This window comes from Onychomys torridus, chromosome 20 (genome assembly GCF_903995425.1).
Source record: "Onychomys torridus chromosome 20, mOncTor1.1, whole genome shotgun sequence".
NCBI classification, from domain to species: Eukaryota; Metazoa; Chordata; class Mammalia; order Rodentia; family Cricetidae; genus Onychomys; species Onychomys torridus.
Genome location: NC_050462.1, coordinates 47,926,926 through 47,945,924, shown reverse-complemented (window position 1 = coordinate 47,945,924; position 18,999 = coordinate 47,926,926). Strand labels below are relative to the sequence as shown.

General features: G+C 38.3%; 1 protein-coding gene across 1 annotated transcript; it reads left to right on the top strand.

The window, feature by feature from the left end:
• Positions 1-563: 563 nt before the first annotated feature.
• On the top strand, positions 564-1,502 carry LOC118570915 (olfactory receptor 6C2-like). Its single transcript, XM_036169649.1, has one exon. The coding sequence runs from the start codon at positions 564-566 to the stop codon at positions 1,500-1,502; it is 939 nt and encodes a 312-aa protein (XP_036025542.1).
• Positions 1,503-18,999: the final 17,497 nt, after the last annotated feature.

Genomic DNA, 18,999 nt, shown 5'->3' with positions numbered 1-18,999 from the left:
ATATAACAAAATCACATGAGTATATTCCTTCCATCAGTATGTTGAACATAGCATTTTGTCCATAGATAAAATATAGATAAACCATTGATAAAACAGATGTAACCTAACCATCTAGCAAGTGCAAAAAACTCTGCTATCATCTCTCTTGTTTGCTTTCCAGGAGAAAAACATCTTATGCTTAAAGCAATATCCAGGTAATAACATTGAAGAAAATTTATGTTCTTAGATATGTACATGCATCCAATATCCAGAATTTGTCTGAAACAATGTTTCTCTAGACACATTTGGGACTTCTATCTACATAATGAATGAAAATCAACTACATCTGGAAAACCTTAAGGACAACAAATAATTCTTTACTTTGCTCTTTTTACAACAACATGAGTCCTTAAAAAATCTCCAGTGCTCATGTGTTAAATCCAGGCAATGGCAACACTTGTTATGAAGAAAACTTAGAAACTAAATACGGTAAATTCAGGCTCATTTATTGGCATCTGTATCTACAGCCTTTGTAGACTTTCATAGCTGTGACTTTATAAAGCCTTAACTATCTACAGGCAGGAATGAGAAATCACTCATCAATAACAACCTTCATCCTTCTGGGACTAACAGATGACCCACAACTTCAAGTTCTGCTTTTTATCTTTCTATTTCTCACATACATGCTGAGTGTAACAGGAAACCTGACTATCATCAGCCTCACCTTGGTGGATCCCCATCTTAAAACACCTATGTACTTTTTCCTTAGAAATTTTTCTTTCCTAGAAGTCTCCTTTACCACAGTCTGTATCCCTAGATTCCTATACAGTATATCAAGTGGAGACAATACCATTACCTATAATGCTTGTGCAAGTCAAATATTCTTTGTTACTCTCTTTGGAGCAACTGAGTTTTTTCTCTTAGCAGCTATGTCCTATGATCGTTATGTGGCTATTTGTAAACCCCTTCATTATATGACCATCATGAACCCCAAGGTGTGTACCTTACTAGTTGTCTCATGTTGGGTGTCTGGCTTAATTATGATCATCCCACCCCTCAGCATGGGCCTCCAACTCGACTTCTGTGACTCCAATGCCATTGATCATTTCAGCTGTGATGCAGGTCCCCTTCTAAAGATCTCATGCTCAGACACATGGGTAATAGAACAGATGGTTATATTTGTGGCTGTCTTTGCACTCATTAGTACACTAATCTGTGTGATTCTATCCTACACAAACATCATCAGAACAATTCTGAGATTCCCATCTGCACAGCAAAGGAAAAAGGCCTTTTACACCTGCTCGTCTCACATGATTGTGGTTTCCATCACCTATGGAAGTTGCATCTTCATCTATATCAAGCCATCAGCTAAGGATGAAGTAGCCATAAATAAAGGTGTTTCGGTTCTCACTACTTCTGTTGCACCTCTACTGAACCCTTTCATTTATACCTTAAGGAACAAGCAGGTGAAACAAGCTTTCAGTGACTCTGTAAAGAGGATTGCATATATATCAAAGGGCTAGAAGTCATGACAAATCAGATTCTCTATTATCTCCTTTCAGAATAATCCCTGCAAAGACAACTAATATTCCACCCAGATCTTACCCTTATGAAACACATTCTTTAAAATCATACATGATGTAATTTATCATCATTCATGCTAAAACTATAAAATGTACATCCAAGAAACTAAGATTTTCTCCACATTAGTGTGGTCTTTTCATTACTCTAGAGAATAAATAAGAGTAATTGATATTTAAAACTGTATTTGTAATAGTGGCACTTTCTTCCTATAATAAAAAGTTATCAAAATATCACAAAACCAAAAATCCGAGATTTATTAAAAGTGAAGAAAATAAGGCTTCACAATAAAAATGTTGGAAAGAGAAATACCACCCTTTGGTTAGTCAATATTGAAAAAAAGTATCCAAAATCACTGGTATGTTCATTTCTTTATGTTAAATAAGAAAAGTCCTGAGGCTGGAGAGATAACTCAGTGGTTAAGAGAAAGAGAATGCACTGCTCTTCCAGAGGACCAGATAACACTTCAGCACCTCTATTGTGTAGTTCTCAACCACCTATAACTCCACTCCAGTTAATTTGACCAATACACAAACCCTAACAAAATAGAAGTAGTAATTAACAATATCCCAACCAAAAAGAAGCCCAGGGACAGATGGTATCAGGGAAGAAGTCCACCAGACTATCAGAGTGAATAACTGTGATACTAAAGTTATTATACAAAACAGAAGCTGAAGGTATAGTTTCTAATTCCTTTTATTAAGTCACTGTTACCCTGATACTAACACCACACAGAGGCACATATAAAAAAATTTAGACCAAATATCCCTTGTGAACATAAGTAGAAAAAATTCTCAATAAAATATGTACAAACCAAATTCAAGAGCATACCAAAAAAGATTATCCACCACAATCCAGTTGGCTTCATGCCAGAAATGCAGGGCTCATTCATCAGACATAAATCATAAGGTAATCTACCATAAAAACAGGCTTGGAGACCCCCCCCATTACATGTATTATCTCATTAGATGCAGAAAATGCCTTTGACAAAATCCAACATTGCTTCATGATAAAAGTCCTAGAGAGATAAAAAATATGACAGTCACACCTTGACATAAATAAGGCAAATTACAGACATATCACAGCCAACATCATCCTATACAGAGAGAATCTCAAAGCATTTCCACTAAAATCAGGAATAAGACAAGGTTGTCTACTCTCTCTTACACCTATTCAATGTAATACTTGTTGCTTTAGCTAGAGCAATAAGATAATTGAAGGGGATCAAGGGTATACAAACCAGAAAGAAAGCAAAGTGTTCTTATTTGCAGATGATTATTATTTTTAACATAAAATACCCTAAGGAAAGACTCAACCAGAAAAGTTAAGCACCTGATAGACACTTTCATCAGTGTTGCAGGATACAAAATTAGTACATAAAAATAAGTACCTATCCTACATACAAACAGCAAATGGACCAAGAATGAAATCAGTGAAACAACACCTTTCACAATAATCTCAAAAAAAAAAAAAATACCTTGTGGTAACTCTAAACAAGTGAAAGACTTGTATAATAAAAACCTTAAGACATTGAATAAAGGAATAAAAGAATATACCAAATGATGGAAATATCTCCTCTGATCATAGATCAGTAGGATTAATATTTTGAAAATGGCCATCTTACCAAAGGAATCTAAAATTTTAATACAATCTCCATCATAATTCCAATACACTTTTTTCCATAAATTTAAAGGAACAATTTTCTACATCATATGGAAACACATACACAAAAATAGGATAGCTAAAATAATCCTCAATAATAAAAGAACTACTAGAGGTATCACCATCCCAGATTTTACAGAGGTATAACAATAAAACAAGCATGATATCAGCATAAAAACAGACACAATGACAAAAAGGATCAAATTGAAACTGCAGATATAATTTCACATGCCTATGGACAACTAAATTTTGACAAAAAAGCTAAAAATATACACTGGAAAGAAAATATCATCAACAAATGGTGCTGGTCAAACTGAGTGAGTAAATATAAGAAAATGAAAATGGATCAAGGTCAACCACCCTGCACAAAACTCATTTCCAAATGAATCAAGCGCACCAACATAAAGCCAAATACACTGAATCTTAAAGAAGAGAAAATCATATTGAAAAGGACACTGATAATATAGGAATTAAGACCACCTATTAATAAATGGGACCTCGTGGAGCTAATAAAAACTCCTGTACAGCAACATACACCATCATTCAAGCAAAGCAGAAGCCTACATAATCAGAAAACTCTTTATTAATTATTACATATGATAGAGTACAGATTGTCTAGAATATATAAAGAACTACAAAATACAAACCATCAAAGAAGCTAATAATCCAACTAAAAATGAGAAGTAGAACTAAATAGACGTTTTTCAAAAGATGAAACACAACTTGATGAGAAACACTTAAAAACAATTTCCAACATCCTCCAGCATCAGATAAATGCAAATTACAACTACTTCAAGATTCTGTCTTAGTTCGAACAGAATGGCCAAGATCAAGAACACAAATAACAGCACAGTTGGCAAGAATGTGGGGGAAGGGAAACACTTACTCATTGCTTGTGGGAGTTTCAGTATGGAAAACAGTGTGGAAGTTCCTCAAAAAGCTAAGAATCCATCTACCACAAGATCCAGCTATACCACTCTTTAATACACCCAAATTAATCCACATCTTACTACAGATCGTCCATGTTCATTGCTGCTCTATTCATAACTGTCAGATATTAGAAACAGCCTATAAAGTCCACCAATACATAAATGGATAATGAAAATATGGTCTATTTATATAATAGTTTATCATTACTTTATAAATATTATTCAGCTATAAAGAAAAATGAATGGAGCTAGAAACAATCATCATAAGTAAGGAAACCCAGACCCAAAAAGACTAATATTTCATGTTCTCTCTCATTTGTGGATATTAGTTTTTAACCTTTAGAAACATGTGTTTCAGCGGTTAGGTAGCTGGTAAGGATCTTCCAAGGAAGCTAAAGAGACTACAGTGTTATAAAGAGATAAGTGGGAAATAAGAATAGGAGGAATAAATAGGGAAGGGGAGAGGAAAGCAGGGTAAAGAACAGGGGGCTGGAGAGATGGCTCAGAGATTAAGAGCAGTGACTGCTCTTCCAGAGGTCCTGAGGTCAATCCCCAGCAACCACATGGTGGCTCACAACCATCTGTAATGAGATCTGGTGCCCACTTCTGTATACATAATAAATGAATAAATCTTTTTAAAAAAAGAAGAAGAAGAAAATATGGAGAAAGACAGTTATCACTAAAGGTCTTTTGACAAACCATATGGAAACCTACCACTGTAGAAACTTCCTAAATTATATATACATGCAAGGAATTCAAATGGAGTTACCAAATAATGAGGGAGACAACGCCCCAGCTAGACACCTTACACTACCAAATAAACCTCCAGTGCCAGGAATGGGTTATATCTTGTTGAACATTCTCCAAAGGGGTCCCATAGACACACCCTATATCATAGATTATTGGCAAGTCTATTGGCCATTCCCACACACAGCCTGATAAGGCCTATTGCTGAAGATTGGAAAAAGCACAGGGACAAATAGCCAAACAAATGGAAGCACATGAATTATGAACCAAAGGCTGTGGAGCCCCCAGCTGGATCAGGCCCTCTGGATAAGTGAGACAATTGACTAGCTTGATCTGTTTGGGAGGCATCCAGTCTGTGGGACCCGGACCTGTCCTTAGTGCATGAGCTGGCTGTTTGAAATCTTGGGCTTACACAGGGACACTTTGCTCAGCCTGGAAGGAGGGGACTGGACCTGCCTGTATTGAAACCACCAGGTTTAAATGAATCGCCAGGGGTGCCTTGATCCTGGAGGACACAGGAATGGAGGGGAGGAGCTGGGGGGAAGGTGGGGATGAGGGCGGGAGCGGGGAGGACTGGGGAACCCATGGCTGATGTATAAAATTAAAACACATAATAATAATAAAAAAGAAAGTATTTTCTTATGATTTTCTGAATTTTATTGATATCTATCTAATGTCTTTTTATTTCTAACTTTATTTCTTTTCCTTTTGGTTAATTTAACTAAGAATTTGTTGATCTTGTTTTTCTTTTCAAAAAACCAACTCTTCATCACTTGATCCTTTGTATTGTATTTTTTTCATTTCTATTTCAGTAAATTCAGTCCATTTTTTATTACATCTTCCCATTTATTCTTTTGGGGTTTGGTTTGTTCTGTTTACATGGCCTTCAGGTGCATTATTAAGTTGCTAATTTGAGATTTCTCAATGTTTTTTGCAGGTATTTAATAGTGTAAACTTGCCTCAAGACTGCTCTCATTGTGTTCCCTAGCTTTAGACCAACTGTTTCAGAAGAAAATCACAAAAACAACACCTTTCACAATAGCCTCAAATAATATATTGGGGGGGGGTAATGTTGAGGAAGTAAAAGTCATGTGTGATAAAAATTTAAGTCATTGAAGAAATAAATTGAAAATATATATCAGACTACATAAGAAGACAGAATGTCTCCCATGCTCATGGATCAGTAGAATTAATATAGTTAAAATGAAATTTCCATCCTACCAAAAGCAATCAACAGATCCAAGGCAATCAGCATCACAGTCCTACACAATTCTTCACAGATTTTGAAAAGACAATTCTCAGCTTCATATGGAAACGCCAAAAACCACAATAGCTAAAATATTTGTAAATACTAAAAGAACTTCTGGAGACATCATCATTCCTCAAACTGAACTACAGAGCTATAAAAATAAAAAAACCACATGGTATTGGCACAAAGACAGACACATTAATCTATGGAATCTAATTGAAGACTCAGACATAAATCCACACACCTATGGACACCTGAATTTTGACACTGGAAAAAATACACAGCACCTTCAACAAATGGTGCTGCTCAAAGCAGATGGCTGAGCATAGAAATCCAAACAGATCCATACTCATCACCCTGCACAAAACTCAGGTCCAAAAGGATCAGAGACCTCAACATAAAACCAGATGCACTGAGCCTTGTAGATGAGAAAATGGGGAATAGCCTTGAATTTATTAGCACAGGAAAAGAATTTTTTAGCAGAACACTACTAGCACAGGCCAAAAGACAAAATTAATAAATGAAACCCCATAAAACAGATATTCTTCTGCATGACAAAGGACACCAGCATTCAAAGAGAGACAATGGGAAAATAGTTTTACCAACTACACATCTGAGACAGAGAGAGCTCATGTCCACAATATACTTTAAAAAAATTCAAGAACTAGGCATCAAGAAAACAAGTCAATTAATAAATGGGGTACAAATTTAAAAGGTAGAATTTCCAAAAGAGAAAATTCAAATAGCTGAGAAATACTTAAAGAAATGTTCAACACCTTTAGTCATCATGGAAATGCAAATCAAAACTTTTTTGAGATTTCATCTTACACCTGTTAAAATGATTAAGATCAATAAAACAGGTGACCGCTCATGCTGGCAAAGGTGTGCATTAAGGAAAATACTCATCAATTGCTGGTGGGGATACAAACTCATATAGCACTATGGAAAACAGTGTGGGGGCTCCTCAGGAAGATGAGAATACATCTGACTCAAGATTCAGTTATACCACTCCTGGGCATATATCCAAAGGATACATTATCCTACCACAAAAATGCTCAACCAAATTTGTAGTTTCTCTATAAAAAAGCCATAAATTGGAAAAAAACTAGATATCCCTTGACAGAAAAATATGGTACATTTACACAATGGAGTATTACTTAAACTGCTGGAGGGGGGGGGGGAGAAATTTGCATATAAATGGATGAAACTAGGAAGAAAACATCCTGAGTGAAGTTACCCAGGCCCAGAAAGAGAAATATGGTATGTATTCACTTGTATGTGGATATTAGCTACTAAGTCAATGATAACCAAGCAACAATCCACAGAACCACACAGGTTAGGTATAGAGTAAGGAACTAGAAAAGTACAGGTAGATCTCCCTAGTAAAGAAACTATGCATGGATGGAGCGAGTACTGGAATCAGAGGGTGAATTGGAGTTAGGAAGAGGGGTACAAGGTATCAAACACGGGGAAAGACAGCTAAAATTAAGGGCCATTTGAGGGTTTGTATGGAAACCTAATACAGTAGAATTTTCCATATGAAGGTAATCTAAATGAAATCACCAAGTAATAGGGAACACAGACCTCCAGCTGGACATCTCTCATCAATGAAGGAAGCTTCAAGTACCAGGACTGAGTTACACTTTCAGAGGTTTAGTCCATTGTCATCATGGCAAGTAACATGGCAGCAAACAGCAGACATGGTGCTGAAGAACAAGAGTTCTACATCTAGTTCCACAGACAACAAGAAGAAAGAACCACTGGCTTGAACTTCAAAGCCTACCTCCAGTGACACACTTCCTCCAATGATGCCATACCTCCTATTCCTTTTAAATAGTACTATAGTGATATTTTATTTGTATTGAAATGTGATTTTATTGGTATGTTAATAAAGTTGCCTTGAGGTCAGAGCAAGCCAGAGCAGAAGCTGGGCGGTAGTGGGGCATGCCTTTAATCCCAGCACTTGGGAGGCAGAGCTAGGTAGATCTCTGTGTGTTCAAGGACATAGCTAGCATGGCAGACACACACCTTTAATCTCGATACCAACCATAGAAGACCTGGAGGTCTGTACAAACAGGCAGTGATGAGGAGGTCATGTGGCTGGGTTTACAACCAATGAGAACACAGAACAGAAAGTCTATAAAAAAGACAGGACACACAGAAGTAGGTCTCTTGTGAAAAGGAAGGACAGCAGAAGCAATGAAAGGTAAGGTTTTCCGCTCTTGCTCTGACCTTGTGGCTTTTAACTCTGCAACTGGTTCTGTATTTCTTACTGAACAAGACAGTTACATCTACATGGTACCACTTCCTAGTGACCAAGTATTCAAATCTATGCACATACAGAGCCATTCTTATTTAGACCACCATACCATCTAATCTATCCCTTCATGGTTCAGGGAGCCCAGCAGAAGAAGAGGCAGAAAGTGTAAGAGCCAGAGGGGGTGCAGGACACACACACACACACACACACACACACACACATACACACACACACACACACACACACACACACACACACAAAATGCCCTCTAAATCAACATAATTAATGGACATATGAACTCACAGAGACTGAAGCAGAATGCACAGGGGCTGCAAGAGTCTGCACTACATGGGGTCCTAGAGCTGATAGGGGAATTGGACACATGCCTTCATCCCTAACCCAGAATCAATCTCCAATGGTAACCAATTGCAAATAAAAATTTAGTTTCCTCCAAGGGAGTCTCACTATGGGAGGGGACTACACTTAAGGGCAGGTTACATGTCCTGCAGTAGATTGCCAGCAGACATTGAACTCAATGACCTCTTTGGAGGTTTGTCTCATAATGTCATATCAGGGCTTTACCTTTTTTTCTTTTTCTTTTTTTAATTTCATCTTATTTTTTATTTTTATTTTCTATACAGTTCCTTAGTGTGGATAGTATAGCTTCCATTTTAGTGTTTTTTTTATATTTTTTAATTATATTTGTGTTTTAATTTTACATATCAGCCATGAGTTCCCCTGTCCTCCCCCCTCCAACCTCTACTTCCACTTTTCCCCCAGGCCCTCCCCTCCATTTCCATCTCCTCCAGTGCCAAGACTCCCCTGGGGATTCAGCTCAGCCTGGTAGATTCAGTACAGGCAGGTCCAGTCCCCTCCTTACAGGCTGAGCAAAGTGTCCCTGCATATGCCCCAGGCTCCAAACAGCCAGCTCATGCACTAAGGACAGGTCTGTGTCCCACTACCTGGGTGCCTCCCAAACAGTTCAAGCTATTCAATTGTCTCACTTATCCAGAGGGCCTGATCCAGTTGGAGGCTCCACAGCATTTGGTTTATAATTCATGTTTTTCCATTAGTTTGGCTATTTGTCCCTGTGCTTTTCCAATCTTGGTCTCAACAATTCACACTCTTACAGTCCCTCCTTTTTCTTGACAATTGGACTCCTGGAGCTCCACCTGGGGCCTGGCCAAGAATCTCTGCATCCACTTCCATCAGTTATTGGATGAGAGTTCCAGCATGACAGTTAGGGTGTTTGGCCATCTCATCACAAGACTAGGTCAGATGAGGCTTTCTCTCGACCATTGCCAGTAGTCTATTGTGGATGTATCATTGTGGATTTATGGGGACCTCTCTAGCACTTTGCTTCTTCCTGTTCTCTTGTGGTCTTCATTGATCATGGTCTGTTATTCCTCGTTCTCCCTTTCTGTTCTTGATCCAGCTGGGATCTCCTGCTCCCCTAAGCTCTCTTTCCCTCAAACCTTGCCCTTCATTACTCCCACTGTCGTCCAGGTTGTTCATGTAGATCTCATCCATTTCCCTGTCATTAGGCGATCCCTGTGTCTTTCTTAGGGTCCTGTTTGCTGCAAATAGATCTATATCTGTCACCATGCACAAAACTTAAGTCCAAGTGGAACAAAAACTACCTCCTCCAAGGCAAGGTCTCTCCTGGGGATTCAGCTCAGCCTGGTAGATTCAGTTGAGGCAGGTCCTTGACCCTCCTCCCTACACAAAGGATGAGCAAAATGTCTCAGCATAGGCCCTAGTTTCCAAAGAGCCAGCTCATGCACCAAGGACAGGTCCTGGTTCTACTGCCTGGGGTCCTCCTAAATAGTTCAAACTATTCAACTATCTCACTTATCCAGAGGGCCTGATTCAGTTGGGGGCTGCTCAGCTATTGGTTCACAGTTCATTTGTTTCCACTACTTTAGCTATTTGTTCCTGTGTTTTTTCCAATATCTCTTGCTCATATAATCCCTCCTCTGTCTCACCAAATGGACTCCTGGAGCACCACCTGGGGCTTGACAGTAGATCTCTGCCTCTGCTTTCATCAGTCACTGAATAAGAGTTCTATCATGGCAATTAGGGTGTTCAGCCATCTGATCACCAGAGCAGGTCAGCTCAGACTTTCTCATCATTCTTACCATGTAATAGGAGGAAAATGTTACCAGGAAATCTGGTTCTATTTAGCATCATGTGAAATCATATAACCACAATCACTGGTGTCTTGGCTAAAAAATATAAATATCTGCTAAAATATTTTTAAAAATTATAAAGCATATGACTCATATGCTTTATACTAATAATAAAGAGAAATGGAATAAAGCTGAAATAAAAATACACAGTGATTAATATAGCTAATGTTACAGTAAAGACATAATCTAATTGTTTTAACATATTTTTTAATTTTATTGTTTCAACTAGTTCATGATGTACCTACAATTACTGATCCCCATTAATATGTTTCTCTTTTAGATTTAATAACTATATATAATGGTGTAAGGGAGAAACCTCATGCTAGGGAAATTCCCAGGAATCCACAAGGATGACCCAGATTAGACTACTAGCATAGTGGAGAAAGTATCTGTACTGGTCATCCCTATCAGTCATCATAGAGCCTTCATCCAGTAACTGATGGAAGCAGATGCAGAGATCCACAGCCAAGAACGAGATGAAGTCCAAAGAGGGAAGAGGGATTATATGAGCAAAGGAGGGTCAAGATCATGATGGGAAAATCTATAGTGACGACTGAACCAAGTCCAGAGGAACTCACAAACTCTAGTCCAACAGCTGTGGAACCTGCATGGGACTGGGCTAGGCCCTCTGCATATGGGAGACAATTGTGTAGCTTGGACTGTGTGAAGGGCCCCTGGCAGTGGGATCAGGTTCTATCCCTGGCACATGACCTGGCTTTCTGGAGCCCATTATCTATGGTGGGAAGCCTTGCTTACCCTTTATGCAGGGAGGAGGGGCTTGGTCGTGTCTTAAATGAATGTACCAGGCTTTACTGACTCCCCATGGGAGGCCTTACCTTTTAGGAAGAGGGCATGGGGGTGGACTGAGGTGAGGGAAGCTGGGGGTGGGGAGCGAAAGGAGGGATAAGAGGGGGATCTGAAATTGGTATGTAAAATGAATAAAAAAATTTTAATGAAAAAAACTATATATATCATAAAGCAGAAAATGTAAAATAATCCAAGGAAAACTAACAAAATTATGATAGATCGATGCGAGTTCAGCTTTCTGGAGAGCTGATTTCTAATCTCAGGACCTAGTAATTACCTTAGAATTGCCCATAGGAAAGCAAATGTCTACTGTATGCATATGTACTGTGCATATAATACCTCAGCGCAGACAAATCCCGTGAGTACTTATATTGTAAAGTCCTTAAAATTGAATTCTATTATCTAAATTTATCAGGGAATTAATAATATAAAATGGAGGCTGGTAGTTCAAGATTTCAAAGATAATAACCTAAATAATAGTATTTAAATTGACAGCAAAACCTAGATTCATGAAGTCAGAATACACTGATATTTCCATTAATTTACTAATAGAATCCCAAGTTAAATACTATGTTGCTCATGGATCTTTTAATATTTACTCCCATAAGTGATCAAGGGGTCCAAACTGATTTCCACATACATTTTCTAAAATGCTCATTAAGAGGAATGGGCCACTTATTGTTATCATTGACAGAGGCAGACTCCATGTCTCCCATCTTTGATCCCGTCCTGACCTCATCAGTTTTGTAATTGTTGAATATGTGCTTGTGTTGGGCTGAAATCACAAGCTTATGATGCGTGACAAATCTTGACTTTCCCGCTTGTTTTTCTTGATTAACTTGGGAGTTATAAAGAGTTGCATTACTTCCACATCGGAGAGAATTGCTGGGAAGAACACTGAGTCCTCTTCCAAAGAATCAATGTTAGATTCCCAGGGGTAGCTCACAACCATCTCTAACTTCAGTTCTATGGGGTCCAACACACCCTTCAGCCTCCATGGGCACTAGGCATGCACATGGTACACAGATGTGCATGCAGGCAAGCACTTACACATATTAAATAATAAAATATTTTAATTAAAAAAGAACTACATCCTACAATTCTAGATATCAGACGCTTTTGGGTATTTATCATTCTATATCTAAGAAACAATTGTGTTCTATACACAAAGTCATAAAAACAGATACACAATGAATAACCAAACAAAATACCTTGTAAATAAATGCGTGATTAATTAATGATTATACAGTCACCATGTTTTCTTAATATCTATATGTGGGAGATGGCAGTTTTTAAAAAAACAAATAGGAACCTTCCAGATATAAGTTCTCACTAATTTTCATTGTATTTTAAAAGTCACTGAAGTTTCATTCTAAAACATACAATGTTTAAATTTGTTGTAATTTTTGAGTAAGGGTCTCACTATGTAGTCCTTGCTGCCTCTACTCAAGGTGCCTCTGCATCAGCCTCCCCTCCCATATGCTGAGACTATAGTCACATGTCACCAAGACCAGGTGTCTTTCAAAACAAGATTGTAATTTTGTGGCAGCTGTTGGTTTTTAGGATGAAATCATTTCCACTTTTGAGACATCTGGCAAGACTTGAAAGGAAATACGTTTAGCTAAAGGAATTTTTGACTTTTACAAAAACCAGCTTTTCTATCAGTAAAAAAGGATTGCCTACACCATCTGTATTACCCAGTAATGATTCCCAGAATAGTAGTAAACGTAATTGAGTGGATGTTCTGCCAAAGATTACCATGACTGCAAACCACAGAGTTGTAAAAGTAATAGGTAAAGTGTGTGATAAATCATGAGGATATGAAAAGAAAGAAAAGAATAACTATTACTCCCCATCAATGAAATAGCTGCTTTCATTCATTCCATTTATTAAACAAAACAAAGCAACACAATGAAGTAGTATTACTTTTCTTTGTGTGAACATTATGCTTTGACGAATATTGAAGGTCTTTCCTGTCTAAAATTTGAGCAATCCCTTTTAAGTGAAAATGTTTCTCTTTCTTTTAAAGATGAGGCAAAGAGGATAGTAAGAAATAAGTCACAACACACTTATAAGTATATATATATATATATATATATATATATATATATATATATATATCTCCAGTCAGGATGATATTTCAACAAGCAATCTATTGGATCAACCCCATGGAAGGGGAGACACCTTACAAAATAAAAACATACATGGAAATCTTAGAATTTCAGAATTAAGTGCTATTGAGATGATTTATTCCTCCATAAAAATATTAAAGAACACAATAACAAAACATCAGAGTAGGCTCATAGGGATTTACAAATTAACTTATCCCAGGGGAAAAAAACAGATGTTCAATAGCCAAAAATTAGTCCTTTGATATTAAACTTTTTATAAAGATTTATATATTTATTATGTTTACAGTGTTCTGTTTGCATGTATTCCTGCAGACCAGGAGAGGGCACCAGATCTCATTTCAGATGATTGTGAGCCACCATGTGGTTGCTTGAAAATGAACTCAGGACCTCTGGAAGAAAAGTCAATGCCCTTAACCTCGGAGCCATCTCACCAGCTCCCTTGAAATTAAACTTAAATATCTTGGACAACACCGAAAATCATTTAATTACAGAAGTTTAGAGTTTCCTAACTCTTTTTCCAATAATCTCAAATGAAACAGGATGACTATAGCACACTTTCATTGCATTATATTCCCCTTTATCTTGTGGTCAAAACTATCAAGTTTGGATTTATCCTAACTACCAATTTCAGCCCTCTATGTAAACTACTTACTTGATGATTCATTATCTCACTCCTTATCCACACTCCATCAACTTTTCATTAAGCCTTAAAGCTATCTGATGTTGGATCACCTATGTTAAAACTCCCAAGGATATGTAGCTCCAAGCTTGGATTTTTGTTTTCTTTTTTGCTGTTTATTTGATGAGACACACTGCTGTCTTTTATACATGCATTTAATCTAGGAGCCTAAGCAATAGCTGGTGCATCAGTCTCATAAATACATATAACAAGGTTAATGTGCTAGAACAGTACAGTCATTATCATCCATATAAAGGAATTTTTATGAAGTACTGGAATTTCAGTTTTAAAATGGTATCTAGTAATGTCTATGCTATTTTTAAAACAAAGAGAGCATTGTGCTCATTATTTTTTTCCCAGTGGACTTATTAAAGTAAAATATTTGTTAAATTAATAAACAAATAGAAATCTCAAAATACCTACTCCCTGATCTCAATAAATATCCTTAAAATTAATATTTATTTCCATCTTCCAAATATTTTTAAACAGTTGCTATTGTCTTCAAATGTCTTCTTTTTTTCAGATTGGTTTGGAGATTTTTTGTTAGTGTTTTGGGGGGAATTTTGTTCTTATTTTATTTTTGTTTTGCTATGCTTCCACAAAAACAGAACTTTCTTGCACATTATTCCATGATAAAACTTTAATACTATTTTATATATTCTGTCAAAATTTCATACAGGTACACAATGTACTTTGATGTTATTCAACCATCATTCTCCCCCTCCAGTCTCTCCTATGCATCTCCCCTTGATTCCTTCCCAGCTTCAAACCTTTTTATAACCTACTTAGTGATGCTCATATGCGCATTGATGTGAAGCCATCTGCTGCAGTGTGGCCATCTACCAGGGGCCATATTCCTAAAGAAAATTCCCACCCACCTAGTAACTACCAACTGTCAACATCTCCTCCCCAGCTAAGAGTGGGGTCTCATGTACCCCTCCCATCCATGTTAGAGTGTGGATTGGCCTGATCTGGCAAAGATCTTGTGATGGCAACTACAGCAGCTGTGGGCCCATGAGTATGACTGTACTTCCTGGTCCTCCTCAAACTCTGGTTCTTACTATTTTAATCTTCTCTCCCAAGTTGGTCTGTGAGCCTTTCCAGGGGTGTTTGTGTGGCAGAGATGTGATGCATTTATGGCTGCACATTCCACAGACACTTATTCTCTGTTGTTTGACCAGTTATGAGTCTCTATATTTAACTACAACACAATACAAAAAGAAGCTTCTCTGATGAAGACCAAGAACTACTATGTGTAGTACAACTACACTTTTTCTATTAATTTGTATTTCTAAGTCCAGCTCTTTAATTATCAAATGAATGGAGTCAACTTACAATCACCCTTCAACAGTACTGAATGACTTTTTTCTCTCATATATTACATCCCAAATGCAGTTTCCCCTTCTTCATCCCCTCCTAGTTCTTCCCCTATCACTGATCCCTCATCCATTCATCCTGCATTTCTCTTCAAAAGAAGGAATTCTTCCCATGGATACCAACCAAACACTGTAGTCTGACTAGGTACCATCAATTGCAGTAAGACTAGGTACCATCCCTCATATTAAGCCTGGACGAGAGAACCCAGTAGGAGAAAAAGGGTCCCAAAAGCAGCAAAATGAGTCAGAGATGGCTCCCTGTTCCCTCTGTTTGGAGTTCCACAAGAAGACCAAGCTACACAACCATAACATATATGCAGAGGGCCTAGATCAGACTCATGCTGGCTCCTTGTTTCAGTTTCTGTAAGCCACTATGTGCCCAGCTTAGTTGCTACTGTGAGTTTCCTTTGCTGTCTTTGACTCTGGTTCCTACAGTTCTTCCTCCCCTTCTTTGGCAGGATTCCTCAAGCTCCACCTAATGTTTGGCTGTGGGTCTTTCTATCTGTTTCCATCAGTGGCTGGATGAAGCCTCTCTGATGATGATTATACTGGCTCATGTCCTGTTTGTCTTTCTGGGTCTGGATTACCTTACTCAGGATGATTATTTTTTTTCTAGTTGAAATTTCATGTTGTCATTTTTTTAATAGTGGAGCAATACTCCATTGTGTAAATATACCATACTATATCCATTCTTCAGTTGAGGGACATATAAGTCGTTTCCAATTTCTGGCAATTATGAATAAAGCTGCCATGAACATAGCTGAGCAAGTGTCCTAATGGTAGTATGGAGCATACTTTGGGTATATGCCCAGGAAAGGTATAGCTGTGTCTTGAGGTAGATCGATTCCAAATTTTCTGAGAAACTGCCATATTGATTTCCAAAGTGGCTGTACAAGTTTGTACTCCCATCAGCAGTGGAGGAGTGTTTGCCGTCCTCTACATCCTCACCAGCATGAGCTGTCACTTGTGTTTTTCATCTTAGCCATTCTGACAGGTGTAAGATGGAATCTCAGAGTTTTGATTTGCATTTCTCTGATGGCTAAGGATGTTGAACTTTTTTTATTTCTTCAAGTGCTTCTCAGCCATTTGAGATTCCTCTGTTGAGAATTCTCTGTTTAGATCTGTACTCCATTTTTAATTAGGTTATTATGTTTGTTGATGTCTAGTTTCTTGAATTTTATATATATTTTGGAAATTCGCCCTCTGTCAGATAGAAGTGGAGATGGTAAAATATTCTCCCATCTGGCGGCTGCTATTTTGTCCAATTGACAGTTTTCTTTGCCTTACAGAAGGCAAATTGACTTCAGTTTCATGAGGTCTCATGTATTAATTGTTTATCTTGGGCCCTGCACTATTGGTATTCTGTTCAGGAAACTGTCCCCTATACCAGTGTGCTCAAGACTATTCCACTATAATCAGGAACCAGACAAGGCTGTCCACTCTCCATATATATTAAATATAGTACTTGAAGGTCTAGCCAGAGCAATAAGACAAGTAAAGGAGATCAAGGGGAAACCAACTGGAAATGAAGTATTGCTACCTGCAGATGATGTGATAGTATACATAAGCAACCCCAAAATTCTACCTGGAAAATCCTACAGCTGATTAACACCTTCAGCAAAATGGCTGCATACAAGATTAACTCAAAAATTCAGTAGCTATCCTATATACAAACAATATATACAATAAAAGCACTGAGAAAGAAATTAGGGAAACAACACCTTTCACAATAGCCACAAACTATAAAATACCTTGGCATAACTCTAATCAAGTAGGTGAAAGACCTATATGACAAGAACTTCAAGTCTTTGAAGAAAGAAATTGGAAAAGATATCAGAAGATAGATCTTCCATGCTCATGGGTCAGTAGGCCTAATATAGCGTATAAATAGCCCTCCTACCAAAAGCAATGTATAGATTCAGTGCATCAAAATTCCAACACAATTCTTTACAGAGTTTGGAAAAACAATCCTCAATGTTATATGGAAAAACAAAAAACCCAGGATCACTAAAGTCATTCTGTACAACAAAAGAACTTCCAGAGGTATCACCATCCCCGATTTCAAACTTACCTGCAGAGCTATAGCAATAAAAACTGCATTGTATTGGCATAAAAACAGACAGGTTGATCAATGGAATCAAATTGAAGACTCAGATGTAAATCCACACATCTATATACACCTGATTGTTTTAGAATCAAATGGAATCTTATTTAAAGGGGAGACATAATTAATGCCATTTCAATAGTATTCTTTATTTGATGACATATTTACTGATTCTTTGGAAATTTCACATCATCCACACAATCACACTCACCTAGTAGTTCCTTTATATCTGTCCCTCACTTCTCCAGTATTCTCCCAAAAGAAACACACCCAAAATTATTAAAAGAACAATCAAACAAAAAACCACCATGCCTCTCTGTCTCTACAACATCTCTTCATTCATCCTAGCAGCATTGGGAGCTGAGGTATATCACACAATATACCCTTTCATCCAGTAGCTCCACCTGCAACATGTTCATTACATGAAACAAGGCTGCTGGCATACCATCATTACTGGACCCGCACCAGAACTACTCATGGGTATCCTGCTGTTGCTCTGAGCCATGGAGATCCTGAAGTCATTGCTCCAGAGGACCATTCCCTTCACACACTCCAGGAGGTCATAGATGGGGTAGATGTTAGGGTGAGCCAACCCTCGACCCAGGTTGTAAATCTGGGTGGTAGCTGAGAGGGTCTGTCCAAGCCACTGGGCCCACTCCCCTCAAGAGAGGGGTAGAGCCAGCTCTCCTGGGTGCAAGAGTCAGCTCTTCCACGGAGGAAAATCCAGATCTTCTGCTGCACTGTCCAGTGAGGGGTAAGGCCAGCTCTCCCATGGCCAGTGAGGGAACAGCCAGCTCAGCCCATCCCTCAGATTTCAAGCCTCATACTTCCTATGACCCTCTGTGGTAACACGGACCGTGACATCATGACAGACTCCAGCTGCAGTAAGAACACATAATAGACATGGCCCTAGGTAGCAGCTCAACCCAAACATCAACATGTCCCCAGTGACCGCACAGTCCATCAAGATCACTACAGCCCTGGCAGCAGTAAGCCCTCAGACACCAATATGGTCTCAGGTGGCTGTCCTACCCTGGGCATCTGAACATCCCTTGAAGCCATAGACATCAACTCAGAACCTGGCTTCTGCTGGGCCAATGACACAGATATGGCCCTTGGCAGCATCCTGAACCCAGACAATACCATGGCCCTGGATGGCAGCACATGTCACCCATATTATTATGGTCCCAGTGGCAGCATGGTCCTCAGACACCAACATGGACTCAGGTGTCTGACCAGACCTGTCATTCACACCATCTTCAGTGGTTACTGAGGCCATGGATGTCATCACAGACCTGGCTGCAG

What these genes read in the sequence shown, in the direction of transcription:
- LOC118570915 (XM_036169649.1), top strand. Translation starts at nt 564, where the DNA reads ATGAGAAATCACTCATCAATAACAACCTTCATCCTTCTGGGACTAACA.